A 17569-nucleotide genomic window follows, 5' to 3' on the forward strand; every position below is an offset into this window, starting at 1 on the left:
GTGAATTTTAAATCCTCCTCTTTTAACTCTTCCTGAAAGCACTTTTTTTGGGGCTCGCCTGAAAGTCTAGAGCATGCAACCCCCCAAAAAGCATCAAGTCACCCAGTGCCATTAGCTGAAGCCCAGCAATTTTGTGGCTTTGGCATCTACAGGATGCTAATCAGAGTTCCTGAGGGCAGTTTGGTGCTATCCACTCAACCAAAAAAGAGACTTTTTTACAGTGTGGATGGAAAATACAAGGTGAAATAGTGGACTTCAGTTTTTATGTTCTCCATGGTAATTTATTAGTCTCTACAAGCCAAAGAAATACAATTATTTTTTTCCCAAAGTCAGGCATTACCAAATTCACTGATTTCTAACCTTCTGCAAAGTTGTTTTATTTCTGTGTTTGCTTTTAACCAAATGTTTCCTACCAGTCTTGTCTTCACAGCTGTTTTAAATATCCATTTGCTTGTGCGTCTGCCTCTCTGTAGAATACACTAAATGGCTCTAAATGGCTCTTGCTGTTTTCCAAACACTATTTCAGACTCTGGAAATATATATCCTGTGGCCTTATAAAAATACTTATAATCAGCCACCCAAATTGCCAGGTTATTTCATGGGCCAAATTAGTTTTGCAGGTGATGCCACTAGATAGGGGGAACGACGACACTTTTCGGGAGGACATCTCTGGGAGTCGGTGTCTTTGCAAACCCGAGCAAACCTTTGTGGTGGGAGCTGGCAGCATCTGAGGCCACCTCCTCCATTGTCTCACCCCTGCCCTCTCCATCCCCTGCCTTGGGCAGAGACCCCTGTGTCATCGGTTTCTTCTGCAGTGATGCTGGATCCGTCCTCTTCGGGCAGGCCCCTGCAAGCTGTGCTGGGGTAAGTCTCTGCACCTCGAACCCTGGGCTCAGCGTTGGGCCCCTCACGGCCAGACAGACACTGAGGGGCTGGAGCGTGTCCAGAGCTGGGCAGGGGCTGGGGCACCAGCCTGGGGGGGGGCGGGGGGGGTCAGCCTGGAGAGAAGGGGGCTGGGGGGGACCCGGTGGCTCTGCAACGGCCTGGCAGGAGGCTGTAGCCAGGGGGGTCGGTCTCTGCTCCCCAGGAACCAGCGACAGGACGAGAGCAAACAGCCTCACGTTGCGCCAGGGGAGGGTGAGATTGGGTGTGAGGGAACATTCTGCACCGAGAGGGCTGGCAGGCGCTGGCACAGGCTGCCCGGGGATGGGGGTGTCATCATCCCTGGGGGTGTTCAAAAACCATGTGGCTGTAGTGCTTGGGGACATGGTTCAGTCGTGGCCTTGGCAGTGCTGGTTAATGGTTGGACTGGCTGATCTTAAAGGTCTTTTCTGACCTAAACCATTCTGTGATTCTCCTGCGAGGCTGGTGTAGGAACCAAGGCAGAGAGGAGCCATGAGGACAGCAAATGGGGGAAAAAATGCCCATTTTGCTTAAAATGTTTCCCTAATGCTGCAGTACAGGCAATTTTTGGGCCCCCCTGCCCACCAAGCTCCCCCTTTTCTATCTGCTGGGACAAGGACATTTTTCTGGGTGCGGACCAAACCCATGGCAAGTAAAGGATGGGAGGCACAAAGCCCTGTGTTGGTGCCTCCATCACCCACCCATCCCAAAACCCCAGCTTCTGTTGTGTTCCTCAGATAATCCAAGATGTGTTCCCCTCTGCAAAGATTTTATTTTTATTTTCTATTTATTCCCATGTGCCACCCTGTCTGGAGGAGCCTGCTGTCTGGTGGCTTTCTCTTTCACCTTGAGCACCCTGAAGAACTTCATGTCACCTCCAAATGATGCTGCTTACCTCCTCAGCCCCTGCTCCTAATGTACATTAAAGAGGTCTGTAATTAGGAAAGTGGCATGTTTCCAGCCTTGCAAGCAGAAAAAGGCCATTTATCTAGCGAAGCAGCAGCAGAGCCAGCGCTGGAACTGCGTGGTCCCTGCTCCGAGCCTGGACCACCCGCAGGTACCTCAGCTGCCCTCCTGCATCCCACAGGTGTTTGAATCCTTGAAGTAAGCAAGCCCAATCTTTTTATTTCCTATATAGAAAAACCAAAGAAGTAATTCCAGGTCTGAGCCTGCCTCCTGCAAAGCCAGGCAAGGGCACTGCAGTGTGTTTTCTGTTTACAGTAGAGCTTAAAGAAATAAGCATCAGTTACATAGGGGGAAAAATGAGAACACAGTCAAATTGGACCCCAGGGCAAGGCTCACTGAGAACAATAGATCTGCTAAACAAAACCGCTGAGGATAAGGAGGAAGTTATCATGAAAAGCAGGGGATATATTAGTTTAGTTTTGAGTGTGGGTTTTTTTTTTTTAAAAAAAAAAAAAGGAAGGTATTTCAAGCACTTGAACTTGAGCATATCTATTTCGCCGCCCAGACACTCTCCCCTCGACCAGCCGAGTGACCTCTGCGGCAGGAATTGCCGCCGCCAGCACGGATGCTGAGCTCTCCCTTTCCCTACGTGTCAGCTGGGAGATGAAGAGGCAGCTGCCTCTGCCTCCCATCACACGTGTGTCTTGAAAATAAATGGCAGGATGGCGATGGGCTGCAGTGCTTTGCGTGAAAAGGGCAGCCAGAGTTTAGGAGGCCATGGCCTAAGAAAGGTTTCCTGCTGGGTGAAAGGACTGCCGGACCCGTTATTGCGCCTTGTTGCTTTTCTTATTGCTTTTTCTTGGGTCTTTTGAGCAGAAAGCCGTACAAGCCCTCCACGGGTCATCTTTGCTCGCAGAGGTACCTGGAGCCTCTTGCTCCTGCGGGAGCTGCTGCAGAGCCTGTATGCAACTCATTGCATGCAGAGGAGTGGGGGACAGCACAGATCTATCTCCTTCCTCTGCCCTCAGATAGCTGCTTCTCCATCTCCTGACCGTGCCGGTGCACACCAGGCCGGTTCCCAGCGGCTCCCAGCGTTTCCATCGCTCCCCCTGCCTCAGGACGATGGGAGGAAGCGCGCCGATAATGCTCATTAAATTTATAGCTGCGTTGTGCTGTAATGTTTAATCAAGGTTACGTGACTGTGCTGCCGCACAGGGTACAAGTTCAATGCAAGGTGAATCTTGTCTGAGATAATCTGAAAGTTCATTTGGAGGTGAAGGCAGCGGCAGCTTCTCAGAGACTGGCTGGGGTTAGCAGGAGGTCACCTCTTTTTTTTTTTTTTTTAATCCCCTTTTTTAATGTGTAAACAAAAGAAAAATGCAACTTTGCAGAGGACTTGGCATCAGCTGAGCAACAGGAAAAATAATTGTGGCATGCTGGCCCCATGGTGAGGTTTGGTACCCAGCAAGTGCCGGGCTGCAGGGCTCGGGGAAGGTGATGCTGGTGCCTTTAGGGACGGCAGGAGGGGTTTAATTCAAATGTCATTGCTTTTGTGTTCCATGGAAATGTGGAACCCTAATTGCTAAGTTCAGAAAGACTTCGCTGGTTCACCTGTCCCTGCTCCCCACTGCTGGTGGGAAGCCCTGATGGGAAAAACACTACGCAGTGCCCCTCACTGAGGTATCTGGGCATCACGTCCTGGCTACTGTTGGCACCAAGTGGGCTGTATTTGTCTGAGAACATGGCTCTGTGGTCTTCTGGGCAGACCCTGATCTCTGCAGGTACCTAGGTTTGCTGCTGAACTGTCAGCAGATAGGGAGCATTAATCCCTCCTGGCCCAAAAACTTTCTGGCTGCAAATACCTTCTCTGTTGATTAACGGAACATTTTCCCCTGGAAAGGTGGCATTTAAATTGTTTGGGTTTTTTTTTTTCCCTCTGATACTATAGGGTCAATGACGGAGGTGGTTTGCCTATAGGCTTATCTGGAGGACTGTGTGCTTTTCTCCCCTCTCAACCCACCTCCCTGCGTTTCAGGGTTTTTCTGGGTTTTTTTGTGTTCTTGTTAACTCTTCTCCTCCCTTTGTAAAGCATGCTGACCTGCTGCTGAGATATGGGGATTCTCCATGTTATTTCTTAACGTTTTCTTCGTAACCACTCATTTTGAAGTGTGGGTCAGACAGGGCAAGTCAGAGAGATGCATGAGGTGCTGTGCACCCAGACTATAGCCACAGAGAAGGTATTTCTGTGTACGAGGGGTACCTGAACACACGGTGCTGTCATCTCCCATCCACGGAGCAGAGGGTCTTTTCCCATTAGCAAATCCAGCTTCTCCTCCCTGTAATAGCTTCAAAAATGCTTCCGAGAGTAATTATCTACAAGCTGAGCACTTTCCAAGTGTTGCATCCCAAATTTAGCCCCCGTAACCTCAGATGCTGACCCCAAGTGTTTAGCCAGTCTCCATCCTTGCTGGGCAGAGCAATGGGTGCACCTCCCGGCTGTGCCCACCAAAGATCTGAGCCAGAGAGGCTACTGGGGAGGTGGGGGATGCTTCTAAAGGAGACATCTTTGCTTCCAGAATGAATCCGCCTTTGTGATGGTTAAATGGAAACGCAAAGTGTTATTCAATAGCGGTCCCTGGAGAATGGTCTTCCGAGGCTCTTTCATTTCTTTTGGCTGCTGCCCAGTATTGTCTCTTTGTTTTTTGCAGATTGTAGGATCTGGAGGGTAGAAATACGGTAGTCTTCTTTGGGCGGAAAGCACCATGCAAGCCTGTGAACCTGTGTGGAGAATTTGATGAGTCTAAATAATTATTTTTATGAGCGCAATTTGGCTACTAAATCCAGCAGGCAGAGCTTCCTTTTGTTCTTTTGGCCATTCATAAAATCCCCTGTCTGGGCAGTTATTGCTGGAACCAACTGATTTTATTTGAAACATTGAAATCCCAGTGGTTTTGTACCAAATAATTTTCATGCCTTGGTTTTTTTGGTTTTTCTTTTTCAAGCAGCATTGCACAGTGCATTGCCATGGTCAGAGAAACTTGGGATTTCCCTAGAATTCAGTTTAGCCTTCCCTGCAGGCAGGCTTCCAGAGAATGACTAAAGCCACGATCCTGCACCATCAAAGTCAGTAGGAGTGTGAACGAAGCTGGTAGGGACTTTCCAGCCATCTTCAGGACTGTCACCGTAACACGATATGCTAATCCTTGGCATCCACGCCCTTTGCTCTTGGGCTGCTTTGCATCACTTCTCTTGAAGCCGACAACCTTTCATGGCTCCTTCGTGTGGTTTCGTGTTGCAGGCTGGGAGGATAAGGTGGATTCCTCAAAGCCATATTTAACCCAAAAGGGAGTTTTTTGTTGTAAGCCGGAAGTGAGCTACAATCAGAAAGGCAATATTTTGGGGGTAAAATCGTGTTTGTTAAGATTTTAATGAGACCCTTGGAATAAATATCTTCTGAAAGAGTAGAGAAGTCAACCCATGTAATTACAGTGTTATTTCAAAGCAGGTGGAAAGCTAGAGGTTTTCCTCCTAATAAACGATGAACATTTGCAGATGGGAAAACAGAAGACCTTCTGCACACACAAGGCAGGCAGAAAACTTTCTGGAGACCTTACCTGGAAATCTGATGTAAGAAACACAAAAACCTATAAACAGGAAATAATAGGAATCTGAAAATAATCCAGACTGGACAGATTAGGGATTTGCTGGCCTCAGACCTTTCTCCGTTACATACTGTCCCATCTACCGTGAATCTTAACAGATCTTTCTCGTTTTTTCTGTTTCACCTCTGCAGATATAAGTAAACAGAGAAAAGAAGAAAAGATAAAGTTGCTGCCTTAACTTGCAAAATCAGTCCAGTTAAAATGCGAGATGTGGAACTTGGATTCAGTTCTCCTCCCTCCAGCGTGAGTGTTCAGGAGGAAGGACAGCCCTGGGTGGGATGTCAGCCCAGGAGACCTGGAGGGCTCATGTGAGCCTAGGGTTAGTGTGCCTTACAGAGAGGTCCAAGCAGGCTGGACAGCACTCTGATCTGCAGTAACTCCTAGAAATCCATCTCTCTCTTGCAGGCAGGTCTGGTAAGCACCTAAAATAAGAATAACCTTCCCTGTGCTCCATGCATGAAGATCCCTTGGCTTGTGCATCACGTTGGCTTGTGCATCACGTTGGCTTGTGCAACATCAGGTTACTGTGGGTGCTGTCCACCCCCTCACACAAAGTACACTCAGTACGTAGAGCAGATCTTAGTTTCCAGTGAAACTCATGACAAATCTGCTCCTGCTTTCACTTAGTCCACAATTTTACCCTCTGTGTCTTTCACAAGTGAACAAACAGGCACGATGTTCCAGTTCCTGGTGCCTTTTCTTCTCAGTATTGTCCAAACCCACGTCTCCCCGTGGGTTAGAGTATTTCTTTCTCTTGCGGTATTATGTTCCCATGAGGCATAATTGAAACCTCACCAAAATAAATTATTTTGGATGTACTTGTCTGTGGTTGCTGATGTTGGAAACTCTTTGGGCTTTTGTGCTCCCTAACAATTACCCGCTGGCTGGTGGTAGGGGCTGTTCAACCAGTGGTGGGGTTGGGTTGTGGGCAAGCTTAGGCGTGGGCAAGCTTAGGCATGGGCAAACTGGGAATTGGCATTGGTTTGAATTCAGTAGTTCCATGTGTTTTTATGGAGGTGCCCAGCAGGACCAGGTCTTACCTGGGTGGTTTCTGGTCCCACTGGAAGTGTCTTGTCCCTTCATACAGGTAGGTTTAGGTGGGATGATAGTAGAACCCATGCTGCTTTCCTCTGAACCTCTTGTCACTTTTATCCAAGGAGCTGTGGTGTTAAATGAGGTTTTTAATGAAAAGATATCAGTAGGTTTGTAAGCTAACAGTGTTATCTCTTGTGAATTGAAGCACGGCTGGTTTGTACAAGGTGTCAAGTTGAAAGCTGTTCATTCTGCATGATGTCCGCAACACAGACTGGGGAAGAAGTGCATCAGACTTAGGGGTTATAAGGATGGCGAGGGACAATAAAGCTTTTTAGAGCTGGGTTCAGATTAATTCTGAAAATATGACCTCCTCCTACCCCCAGAAAGCGAGAGCAGTTGCTTGTGATTGTGACCCTTGGCAGGTTTCAGGGTAGGAGTGCTACCTCCAGCTGGGAAGCCACCAAATCCAACTTAATTAACACTTCTCTGCACCCTGGCACCCAGGGGATGTAAAGCTCATCATGAAAACCTGACCATAACCGTGTGGCATAGCTGTCCCTTCCACGTTGATCTGAACCTCCCCCAGAAACCGATGGCAAGGAAGATCTCATGCACCCACTGTTGGCACCAGCTAGGCTTCTCCAGACGCCTGACTGTCTCTGCTTTTAAGTCACAGCAAGTAAACTCTAATTCCCTTAGCTTGGTTGGGTGTGAGAAACCCAGGATAATTGCATTTAAATTTGTTGAAACAGGTTGCGAGATTTGCCAGCTAATGGTCTTGAGTCGCCTTTCCCTTTTCATCCTTCAGTGTGTGTGTGCACGTGTGCTGATGGTGTTTGTTCTGTTTTTTTTTAATAGCAGTTGGTGCTTTACAGGAGGCATGTCAGGCAGGAACACCTTGCAGCCCTGATCTGGCCAGCTCCAGCGTGTGGTACCTGAGCACCACAGATAGTCAACAACTCCTAGTAGAGAAGAGCCTGTCTCCTGCTGTGCATGTGGTTGGAGGAAAAAGAACTAAAAGGGTAATTACTAGGTGCAGGGACACAAGAATTCCCTATTTTGGGCTTTTATGGAAGGGAAGGTTTAGTTCTTTACGGAATGTTTCCCCTCATGCCACCTCGTCACTGGTGGATCTGCTGATGCTCTGTTGGTGTTGGCAGAGGGAAGGCCTGTTCAAGCCATCTTGATGCTCTCTTTTGTCGCTGGGAGTAAATATCATGGTGGATAAGAGAAGGGATGTTTGTTTCTAGGATAGCCTCACAGAACTATAGAGCAGCCCAGGTTAGGAGGAACCCTAGAAGATCATCTGGTCCAACCTTTTGTGGGAAAAGAAGCCTAGATGAGCTGATCTAGCACCTGTCCCATAGTCTCTTGAAAACCTCCAGCAATGGTGACTCTATGACATCCCTGGAGAAGTGGTTCCAGTGAAAAATTATTCTTACAGTAAGAAATTTCTTTCTTATACTGAGATGAAACCTCTCCCATTGGAGATGTTACCCTTTGTCTTCTCCATGTGGTTCCTTGTGAAGAGGGAGCCTTCATCCTCCTTGCAGCCACCCTTTAAGTACTGGAGTACTGCAATGAGGATCCCCTGAGCCTTCACTTCCGCAGGAAGAGATCTAGACCTTGAAATAAAGTGAGAGTTAGTCTTCAGGATGGTTTCTCCTTTCACCATCCAGTTACTGTGTAGCCACGAGGCTTTTGTGCCAGACTGCATCTAGTGAGGGCTCTTTTATAAATACTGATAGTCTATTTGTGATTTTGGCTCTGCAAAGTCAGGATGTTAAAAGCAAAAGGGCTAGGGCATGAGGGAAGACACAGACATGATTGCAGGGGTGGTGGTGGCTGTTTTGACTTTAACAGGACCAAGGCACATGGCTCTTAGGCAAGTGAATCCCTTTGGCAGGGACTGAAAAAAGCAGAAAGTTTGCTTGCTGGGGAGCAGGAAGATGTGGTTTCCATTTCTGGCTGGACTGCAGGCTGCATTCATGTCTTGGAGCAGCTCCAGTTGTGAACCATTGCTCTTCGCTTTTAATTTGGATATGTTTTGCTTCAGTGGATGTAACATCGTGTCTGGTGTGGTGGCGATTCTGTCCTGGGAAGCTCATCACTCTGCTAACAGGGGATGATCATGCTCCTCTCCCAGTAGAGTTGCCCATGAGCCCAGAGCATTTGGTGCATCGCAAGTGATGGTTTCCTGCAGGTCAAAAACATTTGGGTTCAACTCCCTGTTCATGGATGCGCAGAGTGGTGCTGCATCAGCTCAGAAGAGGCAAAAGCAAAAAACAGAAGAGCCAGATGTTGAATGAAGACAGGGAATTCAGGAATTTTCATCTGTCATGCAATACCACTTGACCTTCGTATCTTAGGCTTGAGGAGGGGAGGAGAAGTCTCTAGGGCCGAGAGGATCCTGTATCTAGAGCTATTCCTGCAACATCATCCTGACTTCTCAGAGATAGGACAAGGGGGTTTATTTTCATCCTAGAAAACACAGGTCTCCTTTTCTGGCCATCTTATCCCTAGCCACCGCGTATCACCTACCAGGTTTGTGCAGAGCCCACTATGACACTGGTGCAAGCGTGCAGATGTTAGTGCTTTCTTTGATCTTGTTCCAGGGGTGCTGGCAGAGCTTACAGTCTGTGTTTTAAATCAGTTTGGATTCACATTACATGATTTCTGGCTTGGCTTAATGAATTTTATCCAGATTCAGTGCTCTTATCTCATTCTGTCCCACTTTGCTGTGCGTCTGGAAGGAGAAGTTTGCAGTTGCTGCAATGTCCCCATTTACCTTTCCTACCAGCATGCAATGAAGTTGCAACCATCCTTTCCCTGTATTTGATGGGAGGAGCGTAAAAACATGGCTCTGCTCTGAAAAAAGTAATATTTTTGAAGAGTCTGAGATGGTGGTATTACAGGGGGAGTGAAAAGTAAGTGTTTTTTGATGTAGAATGAAGGGAAATGGGGAGAAAGTGCTTCTCAGCCCCTGCCATGGGGATTCTGGGGCAGGACTGGGAACTGGTTCCCAGTTTAATTCTTTCTTTCGAGCATTACCCTTTCTTGAATCACCATTTGGGTGAAAGTTCATGTATGTGTATAAATACAAATATTATTTTTTTTAGTATCTTTCTTTTGGCAGCATATTCACAGCATTCTCAGTTTCTTTTATTCTATTTTATAAATATGTGCATGAACCTCTCCCTGCTCTCACAGCAAGATGCTTCTGGTGGTGCGGGAAGCTGCAGGTTCGCAACCCTGCTCTGTGCGCACAGCACGGCTGCAGATTTCTGAGCTTATTCCACTTTCGTATCGTCATGGTAAAAGCTCCTCTTTTTGTCGTCTCGTTCACCCCCCCTCCCCGCTACTTTTCCTTTCCCCACAGCGTATGTGCTGTCGAGTTTGATTTATAGCCTTGAAAAGGAGACTCTAGTTTGAAGAATTAATGGTATTTGCATATTTTATTTGGAATCTCCCCCGGCAGGCCCGCTGCAGCCCAGCACCGCTGCGCAGGCGGGTTTTTCCTTGCCTTTTTTTTTTTTTTTTCGGTCATTCAGATTTAGCAGCAGAGGTGAAAAGTTTAAACAGTAAAACCAATAAAACCACATTTATGTGACAGATAAATTGTTTTGAGACAGCTTGCCCTGAGATGTCAGGTTTCCTCCTGCCAGACCTCTCTGCTACAGAGCACGACCCAAGGCAGAGCCCTGTGAGCACCGGCAATGCCAAGCACTGTGCCAAAGGTGCCGGCCCCAGCAATCCTCGGACCTGCCGTGCTGGCAAGATGGATGTGGGCAAACAGTTGTAAAATACACAGGCTATCCGTCACTGTCGTGAGCCGGCTGGGGGGAGCCTGGCTCTTCCCAGCGCTCGGGGAAGGTCCAGCCTGGGGTGGGAGCGCATGTGGGATGGGGCGTCTTTAGAATCATAGAATCATTCTGGTTGGAAAAGACCCTTAAGATCAGCCAGTCCAACCATTAACCAGCACTGCCAAGGCCACCACTGAACCATGTCCCCAAGCACCACAGCCACATGGTTTTTGAACACCCCCAGGGATGATGACACCCCCGTCCCCGGGCAGCCTGTGCCAGCGCCTGCCAGCCCTCTCGGTGCAGAATGTTCCCTCACACCCAATCTCACCCTCCCCTGGCGCAACGTGAGGCCGTTTGCTCTCGTCCTGTCGCTGGTTCCTGGGGAGCAGAGACCGACCCCCCTGGCTACAGCCTCCTGCCAGGCCGTTGCAGAGCCACCGGGTCCCCCCCAGCCCCCTTCTCTCCAGGCTGACCCCCCCGCCCCCCCAGGCTGGTGCCCCAGCCCCTGCCCCAGCCCCTGCCCGGCTCTGGACACGCTCCAGCCCCTCAGTGTCTGTCTGGCCGTGAGGGGCCCAACGCTGAGCCCAGGCCCCGCGGGGCGGCCCCACCAGTGCCCAGGGCAGGGGGATGGGCGCTGCCCCGGCCCTGCCGGCCACACCGTTTCGGACACCGGCCGGGACGCTGCTGGCCTCCTGGGCCACCTGGGCACGCTGGGGGCTCATGCCCAGCCGCTGCCGACCAATATCACCAGATCACTGGGGTTTCACTCATGTGCTTATTGCACTCAGTGATGTGTGCAGGTGGAGCTACCTGAATGGCATGATGATGAGAGTAAAGAATTCATAGAATCACAGCATGGTATGGGTTGGAAGGGACCTTAAAGCCCATCCAGTCCCACCCCTGCCATGGGCAGGGACACCTCCCACCAGCCCAGGTTGCTCCAAGCCCCATCCAGCCTGGCCTGGGACACTGCCAGGGATGGGGCATCCACAGCTGCTCTGGGCAGCCTGTGCCAGCGCCTCGCCACCCTCACAGGGAAGAATTTCTTCCTAATATCTAACCTAAATCTACCCTTTTTCAGTTTAAAACCATTGTCCTATGTCCTGTTACTAATGGGCAAATAAAAAGTCTGTCCTTATCTTTCATATAAGCCCCCTTTCTATACTGAAAGGGCACAATAAGGTCTCCCTGCAGCCTTTTCTTCTCCAGGCTGAGTACCCCCAACTCTCCCAGCCTGTCTCTGTGGCAGAGCTGCTCCAGCTTCTGACCATCTCCGTGACCTTCTTTGGACCTGCTCCAACAATTCCATAAAGTATTTCACCTCGACCGCCCCTTCAGGCTGGTGCCAGTGTGGTGGAAGGTGTGGTGGTGCATCTTCCACACCAGCAAAGCCCAGCAGCCTCATGCGGGAGAGCAACGTTGCTTCAGCCCAGCTGAGTTTTGGTGAGCTGGAGCAGAGCTGAAGGAAAGCTGTGGGATGGGGGTGGCCGTCATGCCAGGGATCGTGTACGTGTCGTCTGGCCCTGGTTGAAATGGCAAGCGTTGGCTCGGGCTCCTGAGATGGAGAGCAAGAGCTGAGCTGCCCTAGATGGCCATTCATCTGTTTTTTGCTTTAGAATCTCCCCATGCTGGATTAGGCACACTCTTTCAACGTGCATGGAAGGTTTCTCCAAGCCCTCTCGTTACCCATCCTCTGAGCTCCTGCACGGCTCCCTGAGCCTCTGCTGTCCTCTGTAGCTTCCTGTTTATAACACCTCCCAATGTTTTTCATTTCATCTTCTCCTAACCCACTTCTAATCTTCATCTTTGTTATTTCGGTTCTTCTTTTGTCCCTTTCTCCTGAGGCATTATTTCCACTCCTTGTGGATGGCTACCTGGCCCCTCGATGGTCTAACCATGCCCTTTCTGCGGCAATAACTCGTGCTGCTTTGTTTGTGGTTTGCCAGAGGCACGTTCAGCTCCCCCCAGGCCACCAGCAAGAGGATTTCAGTGCGTTGTGGGGGGATCTGATTTAGCCTGTACAACCATGCCACTTCCCCCAGCAGCCAGCAAACCCGATAGAAATGTTTTGGCCCCGCTGTGCTAGATGAAAAGAGCCTGTGAAATCATATTTAAGGTTGTCTCTTGATGGTGCCCCTTGGAAAAAACTCCTGCCAATGATGTTCAACCCGGGTTTGTAGTTAACACAATGGACCCACCGTACAAAGCCGCGCGGGACTGCGGGCTGGAAAAGCCCTCTTAGGTCTCGGCTAATCCGTCCCCCCCGCCAGCCAGGGGATTGTTCCCGACAGCTTGTTTTCTTTGCCCTGACCTACATAGTCAAAAAGAATCTTGTTGCACATTTTTGTTTTGTACCTTGAGGTCTCGGAGGAGCTAAATCCCCTTCTTGGCAGGGTGGGATGTGTTGTTAAACAGTGCTGGAGCCTCCAGGAAAACCATGGAGACGTGGGGACAATGAGCCCTCTATGGTCCTTGCTTGGCCGTGGGATGGTCCTCCTTCTCCATGCTTCAGCAGTGGGTGCTGGGACACACAGACGTGGGCGATGAAGATGTCCGTGCACTTGGCAGCCTGTCCTGCAATAGAGTGGTCACAGCAGCTCTCTGAGGCAAAAGGTTGATGGCAGGGGGGGGAATGCAGCTGCTCTTAATTAACCTGTTTTAGACGATGGAGATGAAGGCTGCACCTCATACATCCTCAGCTGTGATCTGCTGGGTGGATGGAGAGACAAGTCCTCTTAGGGGTGGGTGGGTCCTCGTGTGGGACAGACGTGGGAGCTGCTGTTTGGGTTTGAAGGAAAATAAGGATGTGAAAGGTGAGGTGGAGGAGGGCATTTAGGAAACCCGGTCTGTAGTTTGGTCATCCCTCACCTGAATCAGCTGGGAGCAATGGGGCACTGAGGGGGCCCTTTGCAGAGGTGAAGGGCTTCAGGTGCAAATTTTATGGGTCTGGAGCAGGGACCGTCACAGACAGCTGAATTAATCTGCCTTTGCCTTACCCTGCTGCCAGGGGCTTGTGGTTTCTCTTACAATTGTCTGGAAACTACCTGGGACTCCCAGTCATTCACCCAAGATGAACCCCTGAGGTCCTGAATGGGTCCCACACCTCCCCAGGGAGCTCTCATCATTAGAGATGCTTACAAAGCGCTTGGAAGATGTTGAGGTGTAGCAAGTGTGATGAAAAAACCTTGTGGCGTGCTTCAAACAATGCTGGGGGTTACTTGGGGACAGAAGAATTTTAATTGTGTGGTGACTCTGACCCCAGAAGTGCCCTCCTGCCACAGCTGCGAGCATCGGGGCGCTGGGGTTCTTTGCCATACACCTCATTGGGCTCTCTCAGTCCTCATATCCCCTGTACCACTAGTTCACCCCCAACGTGGAGATAACGTAGCAGGAATGCACTGTGGCTAAATTAATACAGCCCTACATAAATTAACATTAAATATTAATAAATTTATAATTTGATATGAATAAGTTAATAAATATTAGCAAGCTAATATTAAATAAATTAATAAAGACTACAAACCATTTTTTGTCACTAACTCTACCTGCCCAGGATCTTTTCCAGCTTTCAGATAAACCACCTGCTCTCTCACCAGCTTTTTAATATCTTGTATCTGTTTGTTTTTTCTTTCCGGTGGCTGCTTCAGCTCTTAGATCTGTTCATCCAGTGGGACTGGTCAACATATTTGGCTGACTACGGGCAACCCACGTGCAAGTATCTTCGCGTGAACCCGACGACAGCCCTCATCCTGCTGGAAAAGTGAGTGTGGGTCTGGACACCCAGGATAGTTTTCATCCCCATCTCGCTCTGGGCAAGCGCGTGTTTTAGTAGCTCATTCCATCGTGTGCAGTGCTGGGATGGAGCAGCCTGGGGAGCAGGAGGCTCCTTGTGATCCAAGGAGCAAAGATTGCCCCCCTGGGTGGACAGTGGGAGGTTAAATAGAAAAATCCTGGTTTATCCCATTAACCTGAATCCCAGGTTTTGTACCAAAATGCATTGACTTGGCTGAGAGTCTGTCTTCTTGCTTCACTTGTTCAGCAGAGTTGTCTTTGTCTTACTACAGAACTCCACTGTAAAGGTATCTCAAGCTCCTAAAATAATTTAAAATTGGGGAGCCTGCAGGTACATGTAACTTCCCTGAGTCCGTCAGTGTTGTAAGAGGCATTTGGACAGTACCCTTAATAATATGCTTGAGCTTTTGGTCAGCCCTGAAGTGGTCAGGCAATTGGATTAGATGATTGTTGTAGGACACTTCCAGCTGAAAATATTCTCACCCTCTCCCTCTCCTTTCACTCTCTTGGATCCAGGAAGAGGCTCAAGTGCTAAAAAGCCCAGCTATGGGACAGGGACGGTGCCTTGAGGTGGCTGTGTGCTCTGGGGATTGCCCTTAGCAGGGACATGTGCTTTGATAAGGCTGAATCTGAGCCTCTTTGAAGCCTGTAGCTCATATGCTTTGCACAGCTTCAGCCCAAACCCTGCAGATGCCAAGGAGTAGCGCCGGGATGTGCCGGGCAAGCACCACATGGCATCTGGAGAGCTTTGGGATCCCTCCTGAAGCACAGAGAGGCTTGTGCCAGTCCTACAAGCCAGCAGCAAGGAAGGAAAGCTCATGAGTTTGCTGCAGACCTGAGGAGTGAGATTTGCTTCACTTGTAACTCCTCTAGTATGTGGGAGAGAAGTGCCACTAGGCACCCACCCTGCCCATGGTAGGAGGTGCCCCAGCTGACCCTTTCTCTAGGTCTCACTGGGAGGATCAGCCCTACTCCTACCCCCTCTGCTAGCATCAGACCTCACAGCTGGTCTTCCAGCTGAGCTGACAGAGAAGTAACCTGCCAAAAATTATAATTAATAATTTTCCAAGCAGCTCATGCCGTGGGCACTCCACTGCTAAGACTTTTATGGAGGAGCAGGCAGGATAAGCAAACTGCAATTAGATTTAGTTAGATTTACCGTGAAATCAGACCCTGAGGAGGAATTTGAGTCATTTTTTGGAGTACCTCTCTCTATTGCTGGCAGAGTAGGAGCCAACTAGTTTAGTGTTGGGGCTCTGCTTTTAGAAGACCCACCTCTTCTGAGCTTTGGAGTCTGTATTATCTGCCGCCCACCTAATCGCACCGCCGCCTCCTCTTCTGCTAATTTCACAGCAACTCATGACATCCAGGTGTTATCAGTATGGTACACAGACTAAACTTAGGTAGCTACCGTGTGTAAAGCACTTTTATACATTACAACAATGTTTTTATATATGTATTTATAAGTGTTGTGGAATAAGCTGTGTTATTCGCAACGTATTCACAACCCGACATCCATGATGCAAATGTGTGAGGTATATTGAGAACTATCAGTAAAATGGTAAAATAAAGAGCTGTCAGGTATCTGAGAGCTGGGACATGAGGCAGCTGGAAGAGCTAGGGAATTGGAAGCAGGCAGTGAGCTGGGAGCTGTGGCAGTTGCTGGGAATGCAGTAGGACAGGAGGGCAGCTCCATGCTCCTGGCCTTTCCCCAGGTAGTACTCGAGCATGCAGCATCCATGCTCAGTGGTGGTATTAAAAAGCCACAAACCCCAGCTCGGCTTGCCAGCCTTCTCTCCAAAAGGGATCTCATTTCAAGGCCCATCTTCATGTATCCAGTTTGCTTTCTGGAGGCAGCCCCAGTGGTGTCACCAGGTTGGCACTTGCACCTCCTGCATCCTTGTGGCGTGGCATCACTGGCATGGCATCACCTGCATGCTCCCGTGGGCTCTGCCCTCTCCCCGCTCAGGCTTCAGGCCCTCTGGGGATTCTCTGTGCGTCATCCACCAGCTCCCCCAAGACTCTGCACTTACCTGGCCATAGCTTCAGGCACATCTGCTCCCCTCCACACTCCGAGCCCACCTCTCCAGCCCTCTCCCTAGGCAGCCAAGCTTTGCCGACAAGGCGACGTGAAATTCTGATCCGCTGGTTCATTTTGTAACCTGTTTTCATCATTATCTCTTTTCCTAATCACACATCTCTCATAGGATATCACGAGTGTAAGTATGCTGCTTGCTTGGGCTTTTACCCTCACCTTGCAGTGACTTTATTGTTTGATTTAAATGGAGCACTAAATGATCTAAATGCAAGCTGTCTTTGAAACGGTTCCCTCCGGTAACTTTATCGTCTCAAATGCACTAATTAGAGCTAAAAGAGGAGCTTTTACTCTGTTGCTTTTTTTTCTTATAGATTAATTTAAACAAAGCTTGTCTCTATTGAAGGTGGTGTTTGTTGACAGGAGTGGGGACAGCGCTGAGCTCTCTCTTTCCCTTCTCTTACTTTTAATTTTTGCACTAACGCACAGGGACCACATTACAAACCTAGGCTTGGTTGTCACAGGGCTCTGCAGGCACACACTCTAAAGAAATAAAAGCATCAATCCTCCAAAGAGCTGCTTAGCTGCTCAGAAGCATTGCCTCCCTCTTTCAGACCTGATAATTCGTGATCTTTGGATGCACCGCTTGATCTGGGATGGGGTGCTTCCTATAGCCGAATGCTGGAACTGAAACAGGCTGGCGTTTCTGAATGCCTTTGACACCAACCACAATGTGTCGACTCAGTGTCCGTCTGCAGGGCTGCGATGGCAGAACCAGAGCTGGCGTGGGCTCCCTGAGCAGATCTGCAAGCTCAGCCTCTCCCAAGGATGCCATTCCCAAGGATGCCTGGTCCCTGACACAGCACAACCCGAATTCTGCAGGATTTTGTCCCCTGTAGGCAACTTAGTTCGTTAATACTTAATAACTTAGTGCCTCTACCTTCAAGTGATGCCTGGAGGTACCAACAGCTCCCGTCCCTCCCAGACACTGGTCCTCCCTTTAACAGATCCACCTGCATGGGTTTGTTATGGGATCAGCGCTCCGACTGTAATGCTTTTCCTGATCCGGTAGCTTTATTCATGCAACGCCTTTCTAATCGTTCAAACAGACATGAAGCTTTTCTTGCATACAGCGTGCATTACTTCATAAATATTTCATGGACCTGAACAGCTCCCATGGGACTGGAGATGGCTTCGAGGATGCCCAGGATGAGGGGGCTCTTAGGGCAGAGGACGCTTTGCTGTAAATTCCCCATGCGTTACCTGGGGGTAACTGCAGCAGGCAGTGATGGAGAGTGATGGGTACAGCGCTGGGTGGAGGTTTCTGAAGGTACAGGTTTATTTCCAGTGCCTCTGATGTCCCCATATAGCCTGTGAAAGGCAAACAGAGCTCTCAGCCCTCCTGGTAAAGTGCTTTGAGACCTGCTGGA

The 17569-nt window shown here is 49.3% G+C and overlaps 1 protein-coding gene across 3 annotated transcripts in view; it reads left to right on the plus strand.

Moving 5' to 3' along the window:
• The window catches only part of EXOC6B (exocyst complex component 6B), a 312215-nt gene that overhangs the window by 287250 nt on the left and 7396 nt on the right, over positions 1-17569 (plus strand). For 2 of the 3 annotated variants that reach the window (XM_056344728.1, XM_056344734.1), the window contains exon 21: positions 13960-14072. In XM_056344728.1, the coding sequence (XP_056200703.1) occupies positions 13960-14072 (113 nt within the window). Of the gene's footprint in view, positions 1-5602; positions 6250-13959; positions 14073-17569 lie in introns of those variants that run through there. The other variant, XM_056344741.1, reaches the window with a different exon arrangement.

This window comes from Falco biarmicus, chromosome 1 (assembly GCF_023638135.1).
Source record: "Falco biarmicus isolate bFalBia1 chromosome 1, bFalBia1.pri, whole genome shotgun sequence".
NCBI classification, from domain to species: Eukaryota; Metazoa; Chordata; class Aves; order Falconiformes; family Falconidae; genus Falco; species Falco biarmicus.